This window comes from Sturnus vulgaris, chromosome 3, assembly GCF_052056855.1.
Source record: "Sturnus vulgaris isolate bStuVul1 chromosome 3, bStuVul1.hap1, whole genome shotgun sequence".
Lineage (NCBI taxonomy): Eukaryota > Metazoa > Chordata > Aves > Passeriformes > Sturnidae > Sturnus > Sturnus vulgaris.
The window spans coordinates 7630358-7643583 of NC_142245.1; the positions used below are offsets into that span (position 1 = coordinate 7630358).

Consider the following 13226-nt stretch of genomic DNA (forward strand, 5'->3'; position numbering starts at 1 on the left):
ATGTGACATAGGGAGCTGCTCTCAAATTGGTTTAAACTCACTGCTGTATTTTGACCAAGACTTTACTGAGGCAAGTTTGGCTGTCCAGGGATCCTCTGTTTACAGTTCAACCCAAAGCCCTTGTGCAAGTGAGGAAGAGGTTTATTTTGATTTATGTGAAGAGGTTCTGAATTTCAGATACTGTCCTGTGGTGAGATGTACTGGATCAGTCAGTGTAGTGTCAGATCAAAGCAGGGTGCTCTGGTGACAAGGTAAAACTCCAGGACAGTAGAGATGGACATTCTCCCTGAAAGAGAGGCTGTTCCAGCCCTCCTGCACTGGGAAGAAGTAAAAAAGATAGGACTGCTGTAGTGCATGAAATGTATTCTGGTGTGGGGTCATCCTCCTGCCACCCTGCACAGCTGGAACAAAGTCCCAGTTTTGAAAGCTTTGAGCCAAACTCCTGCTCTGGGGACTGGGCTGCTCCAGTGTGTGGCAAAACGCTGTAGCAATAATGAGCTATTATTTCCTCCCTTTGGCCTTGCTTAATTGCAGTGCTGAGCATTGCTGCAGCCAAGCTGCTCCAGTACCAAGTGCCTGAAGTGATAGGAGTGGGCTGTCACCCTTCACAGTAAGACCAGTAAGCAGCACCAGTCTGGTCTACAACCTTCAGCCTGAGGAATGATGAGTGGAGGGAAGAACATTGTTTGGAGAACTGTTTGATTTAAAAAGAAAATACACATGAATGTAGGAGTTTCACACCAACACACCCTCCTGTGAGGAAGATGACAGGAGTACCAAGACCAACATCCCTGTGCAGAGAATGGCCACTGCAGCTCTGCTGGGATGGCTTAGTCCCAGCTGGCTTCACTCCCTGCTCCATCCCACCTCCATGACCTGGCACTGGTAAGAGGATGAGATGGGAGAAGATTCACACATAGCGATACATCAAGTAAAAGCAATGCACAGGCACAGCACAGTGAGGAATTTATTCCCCACTGCCCTTGGGCAGGCAAGTGTTCAGCCACTCTGGGAAAGCAAGGTGCTGTCCTTTCTAACATTCCTAAAATTACATAGCACTCCCCTTTCTTTGCTATTCTGATAACGGCCCTTATCAGCTGCAAAGAGAAATCAAATTGGCAAAGATCCTGCACTATTTTATTAATTCGGTAACTGATCCATGGTGGGATAGGGATAGCCTGGTTTCTTAAAGCAATCATGGATCAGCACAGCAGCAAGGCCCTTCCCTGGGCACACATCACTGCCTGGATCGAACCAGGCAGATGAAGGGGAAACTTGAGCTCTCAATTCTGCACAGATCCTGCTACTTGAACATGACCTGCAGGATGTGATTAGGACCTGTCATCTCCACAAACCCCCTCCAATTTCCTAAAAGTGTTATATGGACATATAGTACAGAACAGGCACCTGGCACTGGTACCTTTTCCCACTAGCTGGTGCTCTGCAGGGATACAGATGGTTCACGTGTGCCTGTCCCAACCTGCACACTGTTTTTCACTCCAGGGGCACAGTGCCTGCTTCCCCATCCCAAATATGAATAGCAGGGTTATCACAACTGGTTTCTTAGTTAGAAAGGCAGTTTATTTCAATGCACCAATTAAAAAAAAAAAAAAAAAAAAACTCTCAACATTTTCAGATCACAGAACATGAACACAACAGAAGAGTTTTATATCAGTCTGCTAACAAGACTTTTAGAAGACAGAGATTCATGCCAATTGCTAGTAAATAGAAACTGCCTTCTAGGACTAAGCCCTTACATCACAAAATCCCTTATAATGTAAACAAAATAGGTTTTTTTACTAAACTTCTTAGATTTGAACCCATTCTTTTAGGACTTTCATTTCTTCAAGGGCTTCCTGATGGTGAGTGACTGAAAAGGAAAAAAAGACAAAGCCTTAAGAACACCTCCTACAGCAAAACCAACAGAAACTGCACGCTACCCCAGGCTTCCTCTGGAGTTCTGCAAGTAAGTGCTGTATTTTACACTTTAATGAAGAAACTGCTTTAAGCTTGAAAGCTAAATAATAGAGCAGAGACATCAAGCCTGCTCCAAAAATCTCAATTCCAGCATATACTTTCCCTGGCAACACAGGAAAACTTCTTCCTTCATGGAGCATAGCACAAGCTTGGCAACTGTGCAACTCCTGAGCCTGCAGGAGTCACCAGAAGGAATTTAAGCCTACACCATTTTCATGGCTTGCTCCACACCTTACATTACTCACTTGCTCCCTAGATTCTAAATTCCTCAGAAACATTTCATTAAAGCAGGTTTCCTTAGGGGTTATTATGACATTCTGACTACCAGCAACAAGAAATGCCCGTGAACAATTCATCTCACAGATCACAGATTTAGGCAAGTAAAAAACCTGAGCTTTTATCCTTGCCCAAGTTCATTTCTCTAGGAACTGCTCCAGCTCATTGCTATTGAACCACAGGACAGACTCCAGTTTTAACACATTCCTACCTTCTCTTTGGAGATGGTGTTCTGGACTTTGACCGGCTGTTTAAAAACAAACAAACAAACCAGTCAGTTCGGTTGGTACACTTAGGTGCTCTCAGTAACCACTTCTGACCATTTAAAACCAGAAAAAATTTATTATGTTAAATGCATTGATACTGCTGGTAGCAAGTGTGCCCAGTTACTTTAAGCAAGAAGCTGCAGGTGAGAAGGAAAAATGCTGGAAGCCAGAACCCTCTGAGCAACACAAGGCTTCAAAGCTGCTGGAAAATCACAGTAACCCTGCAAAGCAGGGACAGTGAATTGAGCACAGTTAGGGAGAGGGAGAGCTGCAGACATTTGAGAATAAAGGTAGGAGAAAATATGCCCCAAATCCTGTCCAAAAGATTTCATTTTGTGATAATGAGTGAAAAACATCTGTATGCAAAATCCTGGAAGAATTACCTATTGTCCCACAAAAAAAACCCTCAGCTGTTAAAAAAATCATAATGTATGAAAAATGTTTTCAAAACCAGCTATGAAAAGTAAAAAAAAGAACCCTGCAACTGAAACACTGGTCCAAACAGACATTTTGAATCATGAGGAGAAAACCGAAGAACCCGACCACCCAAAACAAAAACCAACTGAGGTAACTTGTATGAACGCTCACCTTTTAGCAGGTAAGCCAGATTTAGATCTACCATGAGACTCAGACCTACAAACAGGAGAAAAATAAAGCTCAGCAAAGCAGCCAGTGGGCATGCAAACACATCGAGAGTTAGCTATACCAGCAACAGCAAATTCACCCCATGCAGCAGCACCAACCAGAGGGAAGGCTCTGGTGCTGCAGGCCTTCCCCTGGGACCTTCCAAGGGAATCCTTTAGCTCTTATTGCAGAGATCCCACTCATCAGAAGGCACAAGTGCAAGCAGAGGAAGCTCCCCAGCAAAGCTTCAGCTGCCGGTTCCACAAAACACCAGATTCCCACACTTTCTAGAAGTGATAACTTGCAGGTAGGAAGAAAGGGAAGAATAGTTTCAAGTGTCATCTTAGAAAGTATTTTAACAGCACATTAAGAGCCTGGAATCAGCCACAAGTGAGCGTGTGTGCTGAAGAGCTGGTGCATTCTTCAGCTCAAGTTCCCAATCCCAGTTTTATTCAAGCATAATACAGATTTTGCACCAGTATCTGGCTACTAATGAGTAAACTATTCTCAATTTATCTCAGGAATTAAAATCTGCTTGAGCAGCGAGACTTTCCTTCACATTTATTATGATACTTTATCAACTCAAATATTTGCTGTTACTTAAAAATTATGTCTTCCTAGAGTGTCAGAATTCAGGTTATCACTTGACATGACATCAGAATGCTGTTCAGCAAGTTTGGCCAAAATAGCAAAGTACTTTCAATACTCTATTTCTGCTCAGAACTGTTTTTGAAGGGTAATCAAGATTCACTTTTACTTGGCGTATTAACGCATGGAAATACTAAAAAGGCACTGCTGGCACATGGTAAACGAAATGGCACTACTTTGAAACCTTCATGTTCACTATCATAAGCCACTGTCTGTCCCATTTTCCCCCTTAAAACAAGTAACTTTTTACTGGATGGCAGTTACTGACGATAGGAATGCTCACAACCACCCAGAACTGGTACTCAGCACCATGAGCATCTCTTCCACTGCTAAGTAAAAGGCAGCACAGCACACAAAACCATCCTCAGTTTGCTACATACCTAAGAATTAACTTGTTTTTTAAAATTCTCTCCACAGACCTTAAATTGTATATCACTACTTTTGTCTGGGAAAAGCCTTAAGTTATTAAGTAAAAATATTGCTCTGCTGGACAGCCTTCTAAGTGCTTCCAGACAAATTCCCCAAGGGAAGAAGGAAAAAAAAAAAAAAAAAAATCAACTATACACCACCACAACCAAACGACACACCAAAACTATTACTGGTTTGAATTAAAACAAGCGCCTCACCTGCTTCGAGGCCATACAACAGAGCGGGACCTGGAACGTGACCTGGACCTAGATCTGGAAATAAAAAAGAACTACTATCACATGCTTCATAAAGGTGAGACAGTAACCAGTTGTTGTAAATGTCTCAGAAGACTAAGAACTTTGTTGGACTGCTGGTTTTACAGAAGTTTTATTATTAGAAGGTTGTAGCACCTTTGGTCAGTACTGCCATGCATATAAAATGAATCCAACTGTCTTACTGGATAAGCAATTACAGCCTGTACACTTGAAGCTGAATTTGGAAAGCTTAACCAGAGAGCAGGCCTGTAACTTTGATACAACGTTAGAAAGAAAAAATAAAATCTCAGACACAGCAGTTCCAGAATCACACACAAATTTTTTAAAAATTATTCAGAGTAGCTCTTGTGCACATTACACCACAAAGGTTCCTACCAACACATGGACTGCAAAACAAAATTACTGATTATATTATATATGCTATATATAGATACTTGATACTTCAGCTCCAAGTTATATACCCTTCAATAATGCTGTGACTTTAACAGCAATCACATACCTTGACCTTCTTAGAGAACCAGAGCGGGACCTACGGGGTGAGAATGATCTGTATCTACGAGGAGACATCGACCTGGACCTGCGGTAGGAAGCTGACCTGGATCTGCAAAATAAAGTGAAAACCAACCCATAGCTGCAAGGTACTTTGCACAACTACAGGAGAGGAAGAAGGGGCCGCCAGAGGAAGGAGTGAGAATGAAAACAGAAAAGGCAGGGCCCTACCTCCTACCACGGCTGCGACTGCGTGACCGGGAATACCTTCTTCCTCGGGACCTCGAGCGGGATCTAGACCGAGACCTGGGTTTAGGTTAGAAAAAAACAGGTATCAGCAGACAGCTGCAGCAACCAGCACGTGTGAGGCCCTGCTGAAATCAAAACTTTTTTCAGACAACTAAAAAGAGAATTTAAAAATAAAACAAAAGAAGAAAATCCAAAAACGAAACCAAAGAAAACAACAAAAACACACCACTAGCATCTGTCAGTTGGAAAAATGTTTGGGCCTACTTGTCTTGAGCATTTTTACTGCCTAGAAAAATGTTAAAAGCTGAATTACATTGCAGAATTACATTAGAATAGAAAACACTATAATGCGTATTTAAAATAAACCTTGCAAGTTTGCAGGTCGACCCTCTTTGGCCCAAGGTCTAGCAGATCTAGACGATCTAGAAGTATCTATAGGCGAGCGCTGCATCTAGGTAGGTGTTCTCTTCAATCTAACGACGATCAAACTGACAGCCCAATGAGCCAGGGTGAGGCTTGATGGACGCAAGAAGATTTTTCTAGGTGGGAATGTGGTCAATCTGGTGTTCCTCTTTCTAAACCGGAGGGGGGCCCCCCAATTGAAAGCCAAATTTACTGTTACGGCGGTCACCGTCTCAAATTTTCTGCCCTTAAAGAATAAGGTGAAGCTACGTGTAGATGGCTCGAGGGGATCTGGCCTCTTATGCTGATCACCTCAAGGTCTAGGAGGATCTTAAGTGTCGGATTTGCAAGGCGCCTCAGCATGAAATCTTAAGGCTCGTGACATTCTGAATCAAGGCGACTGACTCAAACGAAGAAACCTGAAAGGTTTTGACCAGGTTGATTATTAAGATATTAACATTTTAGATGTATTAGCAAAAAAAAAGAAATTGTGATATACACCTGTTGACTTACGACAATTAGAGTTAAAACTGGTGTAACATTGTGTTCTTTGCTAACAAGAACTATATAAAAGCGAGCTGGCGAAACAATGCGGCCACCCCGGCCCCGCACGTACCTGCTCCTCCTTCGCCGGCTATAGCGGTGACAGTCATAAGCATAGTGGCCTTTCTCACCACACTCGTAGCATCTGTCGTTGGGGTCGAAGGGGCGCCGGGCAGGAGGACGGTCGTAGCGGGAGCGGCGCGGCATCCCTGTGGATACTTCCACTCTGACCCTGGAGCCGCATATTATCCTGCAAGACACAGCAGCTATTAGTCAAAGGAATATTTTCCTTTGATCGGCCCAAGCAACGAACATGAAAAATCCATGACTGGTGTGGCATAGGGAGATCGAGGGCTGTGATATTCAGAGAAGTTCCAGGCATGCACGTACTTCCCATCGAGGCCAAGCACAGCATCTTCAGCATCCCGGGGGTCTTCGAACTCCACGAAGGCGAACCCCGGCGGGTTCCTGGCGATCCATACGGTTCTCAGCGGTCCGTAGTAGCTAAAGGCTCTCTCCAGCTCGCCTTTGCCGGCGCCCGTACCCAGGTTTCCCACGTACACTTTGGTCTCTGCAAGGACATGCGGCCACCATGTCAGCGCCGCGCCCGGCATGAGGCCACCCCTCCCCCGCACCCTCCCCGCCGCCATCTTTAACACCGCGTCCATCTTATGAGCGCTCCCGCTGAGCCGGGCCGCGCCGGCCCCGCACAAATCCCGCGGCAGTGGTCGGCGGTCCCGGCGAACCCTCCCCGCTGCCACCGCCCCTATCAGAGGCCGCCCGAGGGAACGAGCACCTTCTCCCACCGCCAGAGCAGCACGAACGTCCCCGTTCCCGCCACCTTTTCCTCGCCCCCCTGCCCACAGTAGAAGCCCCTACGCGACTCTGAGACGCCCCAAGTTCCCTGCCCACCCTTACCGTATCGCCCGTATCGAGACATCCTCCCGACGACAGTGCAATCGCTGGTAGGCGCGACCCTTATATAGAAAAACAGCAGCTGCGCCTGCGCGCCGCGCGGGGGGCGGGCCCGTTGCTCGGCGGGCGCGGGTCTCGCGAGAGGCGGCTCCCGCTCGGCGGCCATAACAGCTCAGCGGGGGTGAGGGGGGCCCACGCTCGCCCCCGCCATCCCCCAGTGAGAACTCCTGTCTGGCTCTGAGGGGGCAAACGAGCCACTTGTTGCATTGTACACCCCTCCACTGATTGTGAAGGAGCTGACACCATGGGCCTTACTCCACGGCCAGGAGTGGTGTCTTCCTAGGAACCAGGCATTCCCAAATTGCTCCAATTCTCTTGTGACGGCTCATGCATGTTATAAATGAGAGACAAAAGTCTCGATATTCAGTAAAATTTTGGATTGCTTTATTTGATACAGAAAGAGCAAGCAGCGCGCTGGGGAACGCGAGGGGTCACCGCCCACTCCACGCTCCACCGAACCTTGGTTTGCAGTCCCTTCTTATACTGTGGTTTCTCATTGTAATCAATAATTTTTGGGGTTTTTTTGCTGTCATAATTTTGCTAGGTAAGCAGTGGTGGACGAATAAACATCCTTACACAAATTCACAAAGCCTTTGGGTGATAATCAGTCACAGATAGCCATCCGGTCCTTGTAGATAACCACCAGAGAAGTTCTGGAAGTCTGGTCCTTGAGATAGGCAGCATTGATCAGACAAAGGCAGGAAGGGCTTTTTGGGAAGTTCGATTTCGCAAGCTGGTAGCCGATACAACTTATTTGAAAAACATAATATAACGTAATGTAACATAATACAACATAATATAACACAACAAGGTGATTTTAAACAGAATTATTTAATCATATAATTTCCTTTATCTAGTGTCCATGCTTCACTTCAGAGCTTAATATTCTGGTTTATGCAAACCCCAATGCTTTTGTGATTAACACGAATCTTTTATCAATTGTCACATGCACCTTGGATCCATCCCAACCAGCCTTGAAGTTCAGGCCCTGGTTTATCCCCTCATATCTGGCATGCACATGGAGCTGTTGTGTGTTGGCATCTCCCAAACTTTACAGAGAGATACACAAGAATAGATGTGCAGTATTAAGGAAAAAATCAACACAAACCTGACAGATTCAAAGTAATTTTAGGTAAATCCCAGCAGTAATGAGGAGAACCTTTTAGGAACAAGGGTCAGGCAGATTTCCCAGTTGCATTTGAGCACACTAATGTGCTTATCTCCTAATAAGGCAGAACAAATACACTGATATAAATGAGGGCTTTAAATGTTCCTCACTGCATTAATAATCTCAGGAATAATCACATAATGATTTCTACATTGTGTGTTGGCATAAAATAGAAACATAGCATTAAGAAACATAAACTTAGTGAATTGCAACAAATTTTCCTTTCACAGATCCCTGGTTTTCCAGGCACTGCTGCTCTAAAATAACAAATATAGTTAGGTAATGTTTTTTAAATTGCTGTTTGCCTGCTAACCTTCCCTAATAATTTTACAAACTTGGACATACACTGTAATTTATGTTCTAAACTAGGAAAACAATAATGGGAAAACAAACAAACAAATAAAACAACCAGCCACAAAAGCAACAAATCAAAACAGCTTTATGAACATTTTTTAAAATTTGGTTTGGGAAGTACAGATGTCGTAATTCTCTTTATTAAAAAAAAAAAAAAGAAAAGAAAAAAATCTGGTATGCAGTTCAAATAAACATGCCTTCAGCACTAGATAATTAAACTAGTTTTAAAGGGAGAACAGTAAATGTATTCTATATCATCTTATACAATACTGTTACAAAAATTCTAAACTGACAAGTTGAACTGACAAATCAGTTTAATACATCAGCATTATCCAACAGCTTTGCTTCTAATAAAAACAGCGCATGAAAAAATGCTTGTGCTTTGAGTTTATACTTCTTCTTTTATCCCTTTCTTTACGCACAAAAAAGTCAAGACAAAAGTACCCAAAACGTAGCATTTCTGCAAATAGTGAATAGTGATGCCCAGGAGAGTTCTAAAAACAGAGAGTTCCTAAAGCAGGAGCGTTCCTAGAGACAAAAGGCTTCCTCAGCAGGGCTTGGGGGCTGCTGGTCGAGGTAGCCCTGCAGCAAGCCCTGCATGCGGGACAGGATGATCTCGTTGGCGCTGCTGCACTGCTCGGGGCTGTACGGGGGCTCGATGGTCAGCACCCCCGCCACGCTCAGCGTCCTGCCCTGCTCCCCCTGCTCGACCACGGGGATATGGTTTGTCTCCAGCCAAGTCTTCAAGGCGTTCTTCCTCTTCTCCAGCTCCTCCGGGCTATAGGCTTGGCTTTCCTCGGGTGCGGAGATGTGAGCGAGGCGCTGCTTCATGTCACTGTCCACTTCCTGCAGTATTTCGACCTCTTGGATGGCGTGGCCCATAATGAATGATAGGGACCCTTTCTCGTTCTCTGGGAATGTTGCAAGGACAATGCTGTCAAAGAAAGAAGATTGTGTAAGTTTCTTAACTGAAGACTGAGAAGCAGCCTCCAAGGTTTTGGAGATAAGAGCTCATTTGCATCAGCCTAACACAGGTCAGGCAATATCCAGCACCCAGCATTTTCCTTTGAAAAGCATGCTGCTATATACACTTAAAATACTAAAAATGTGGGGCTCTGCAGGTAATTGCTGGTCTTGAATTCGAAACTGCCCTAGACTATGAAGAACAGTAATGTACACTTCGCTTTGAAAAAATAAAGTCAAGTATGAAAACTAAATATTTTTGTGCAGCATTCCCAACACTACTGAAGAACCTTTAAAACATTTAAACATTCAGAAACAGTGATACATTCATACATATAGCACTTTGAATGCTGAAGGCAACTAACAACACCAGAATCTTTTAATGAAAAAATAGTAATATTTATTGATCATTGCCCAAAAAATATATATTTTTTTTTTATGACTGTTGCCAGTTTGTGAAATGAAAATACAACAGGAACACACTACAGAAGGCTCAGGCTCACACTGTAGAAGCCTGGTCTTTTCCCAAGGACACTTGCATCCCAGAAGTCCTAAAATGCAAGTAGGAAGGCAGCTGGTTATATTTCTAGGATCTCTCCCTCATATATCAACAAAGAGTATCAGAAAGCATTTTATTCCTCTTGTAGGAAGCAAAATTCCAGAACTTGATGCCAGCACTTCACTAGCCTAGTATTGCCACCATTAGTGATAGTAATGACTTTTTGGGATGTATCCAGTGAGATATGCATCGATTTCAGCCTGGACCATCACCAGAATCACAGCTGCATGCACCTTTCTCACCAAAATGCTAAGAAACTTCAGGAGCTTATTTGAGCTACTCCAGAGCTGGCACAACAACCAATTCTTCTGAAACACATCAGAAGCTGATATGTTTTCAGCTTCCATCCCGTGTTCATGCTGGACAAGCTCATATCCCATACGGTATGAAAGAGCTCTGGCAGCAAGGAGACAAATTTCTGCCCATTCCCTGGTGCATTCTGCTTTTCAAATCCTGTTTCCAAGCTACTCACTTGGGATACCAGAGATGTGTGGTACCACTTTCTGTCCAGTGCCCCTGATTTTCCCTGCTTGCTCTCCAAAGAAGCCTCTACACAATCCTGGGTGTCTGGCTAGAGTGGAAAGCCAGGCATCAATGCAATAACTCTGGACAAAGGGTAAGGATTTCAACACCTAAAGCACTGAAAACACTCCTGCACTCTTTGTAAAGCAGGGTTTGGTATATTATTAAAAGCAATCCTTAGCTCATGGATTATTGAGATGTAATAGTGTAGTTTAATATGTAAGGTTTAAATAAGAGTAAGTCACTTGGAATTATAATACTGTGTGATTTAATATGCTGTTCACTTAGCTTTACTTAGTATGAGTAGCTGAATTTGTTGAAGCCTTGGCTGCATGCTGTGAACTTTCACCTTGAACACATGCATTCAGTTGGTAGTTTATTTTCTTAGCAATTCTCCTAGAAGCCGGCACAGTGCTGAGTTTTGAATTGACAGTGAGAATAACGTTCCTAGCATACTGATATTTTGGTTGTTGCTAAGCAGTGATGATTCTAAATCAAGGACTTTTTAGTTTCCCATGCTCAGACAGAGATGAGGTGCACAGGAAGTACAAACCAGAAGAGGCTGCAGCCATCAGCAGAAACTGCAACTTAACAAGATAACATGCCATTTTTGCTCCAGATAAGTTTGCTTCAGCCTTGGGATCTTTTCTCCTCCTAAAAATCTTGCTTTTTATTACTTTTAAAGAAATAAAAGCTTCGGTACTTACGTGGCAGAAATTGGGTCAACTGTTAAAACCCATCCTTCATATTCATGTTTCTCAACAGCAACAACTTTCACCAATTTGTTCACATACGTTTCCCAGTCTAGAGGGCTTTTCCTCTGCCAGTCATTCATATTTCCTATATCCAGGACCTAGAAAACAACCATATCAATCAGCAGATGCAGTCAATCTTTTTGCTTTGCTCTTCACGTCAGAACTGTGTTTGCCTCTATGTAAAGCATGTAAAGACTTGTCCTAAGCAAAAATTTGGCTTTTCTAAGCAGACATTCCCACAAGTGGTTTGCATAAAGCTGCAGTTCTGTAACTCCCCACGGAGTCTGCTTGTTTTTAAAAGCACACAGCAAAGCCTCAAACCCCTCTGTTCTGCTACCCCACTGTAACCTTACACTTTCCCGTTAAATTCAACACTGCATCTATTGCTCTGCCTTCTTACAAAACCTTGGAGGTAAAAGTTCAGCGCCTTTCTCCTCATCCCCCGCGCTGGAGCAACAGCAAGCGCTGTTCCATCCTTTTCTCCCGTCCAGCATTCCCATCCCAACGCTTCCCCGCCAGCGAGGCCGCAGAGCTATGGGCGCAGCGCAGTTCGGGGAGCACAAAAGGCTGGAGGGCGCTTAGTTCCCCAGGAATGCCTTCCTGGCAGGAAGAGCTTGCACAGCCCAGCTCAGCGGGAGCAGGAGCCCCGGGGCCCCCGGTCCCCATTCCGCTTTCCCGCTCACCGGCCCCCGTTCCCATTCCCGCCGAGGGCCCCTGGGAGCTGCCCCCGAGCAGCGCTGTCGCTTCCTGGCGCCGCCGCCGAGCGCCGTCTCCAGGCACGGGTGACCCGAATGCTCTCCGTACGGAGTGTTACGGCTGCGGGAGGGCACTTAAATGACACAGAGGTTTGCACGTATCAGGCCACGCTGCCAAACAAGGTAGTCGGGGCGTGTGGGCACTGTAATCCCGCTGCCTTCCGCCCCTCTGGAGCTGAATTTGCTCCTGGGATGCTCCTGCTGGTGCAGTGACGCTGTGGCTCTCGCATGCCAAGCCGTGCCTTGTCCGTGTGCGCTAACGGGTAGATGCCCGCTGTGTGCATCTGCTACATAAAAATAAGATATTTTTGCTCCCTGATTGTTGAGTTGCTTTTTAGCAAGCTTTCCCGTGTCGCCGTGAGGGGGAGAGGCTTGATTCCAGCGCCCACCCCCACCCCACAGATGCTCCATTTCCGCAGCACTCATGCTAGGGATGAAACAAACAAGCTGCTAGTCACTAATTCGGTGATTTGTCAGTAATTTGTGAAAGCAAGCATGCAGTGGTTTTGCGACTGCGAACACAAAAAATATAAAGGGTATAAAATGAGATAGTCATATTTTGCAGGCTTAAAGGTGCAATTTCCTTTATTTCCCCCCTTTAATTTCGGGAGTCTCAATTCAGCCTCTCCAGTACTACAGGGATTGTGCATGAATACCTTATGCCACTGCATACAGCTACCGCTCTCTTTCAGTCACAGCCCGTCTATTAGAAAGCAGGGAGAGACAATCTATTTGTTTTCACTCTAAGAACAAGTAATGCAATCCAGAGGCAGCTACGCAGCAGCTCCTGGGGATATCACCTCCAATACTGGATGCGTCCAAGGATTGCTCCCACTCAGGAGATGCCAGGACAAAAAGGCCTTGCCCGCTTAGTTCCACCGGACAGATGATCACCAGCAGCAGGACCTGAGAGCTCGCTTTCTCAGAGAAATGTTCTCCCGACTGTTCCCACTTAGCCCTTCAATTCCTATTCAAGCCCCAGTTCCCATTGAAGAGCCCGCCCCGCGGCGTGCGCCAC

The 13226-nt window shown here is 45.0% G+C and overlaps 2 protein-coding genes across 7 annotated transcripts; both read right to left on the reverse strand.

Annotated features, from left to right (window-relative positions):
• Positions 1–1559: 1559 nt before the first annotated feature.
• On the reverse strand, positions 1560–7205 carry LOC106862256 (serine/arginine-rich splicing factor 7-like). Of its 2 annotated transcripts, XM_014891167.2 has the most exons (9): positions 7076–7205; positions 6548–6728; positions 6231–6407; positions 5195–5269; positions 4974–5075; positions 4418–4471; positions 3108–3152; positions 2465–2500; positions 1560–1870 (listed from the first exon to the last, which is right to left on the reverse strand). In XM_014891167.2, the coding sequence occupies exons 1-9, from the start codon at positions 7095–7097 to the stop codon at positions 1846–1848; spliced, it is 717 nt and encodes a 238-aa protein (XP_014746653.1). In that variant the 5' UTR covers positions 7098–7205; the 3' UTR covers positions 1560–1845. The 2 variants fall into 2 exon arrangements, with proteins under 2 accessions (XP_014746653.1, XP_014746654.1); XM_014891168.2 differs by lacking the exon at positions 3108–3152.
• A 289-nt stretch (positions 7206–7494) lies between these two features.
• GEMIN6 (gem nuclear organelle associated protein 6) lies at positions 7495–13177 on the reverse strand. 5 transcript variants are annotated; one of them, XM_088160890.1, is made up of 3 exons: positions 12865–13177; positions 11406–11551; positions 7495–9588 (listed from the first exon to the last, which is right to left on the reverse strand). In XM_088160890.1, the coding sequence occupies exons 1-3, from the start codon at positions 12877–12879 to the stop codon at positions 9183–9185; spliced, it is 567 nt and encodes a 188-aa protein (XP_088017016.1). In that variant the 5' UTR covers positions 12880–13177; the 3' UTR covers positions 7495–9182. The 5 variants fall into 5 exon arrangements, with proteins under 5 accessions (XP_088017016.1, XP_014746634.1, XP_014746633.1 ...); XM_014891148.2 differs by having other exon boundaries at positions 13009–13154; XM_014891147.2 differs by lacking the exon at positions 12865–13177 and adding an exon at positions 12137–12623.
• Between the last annotated feature and the right edge of the window lie 49 nt (positions 13178–13226).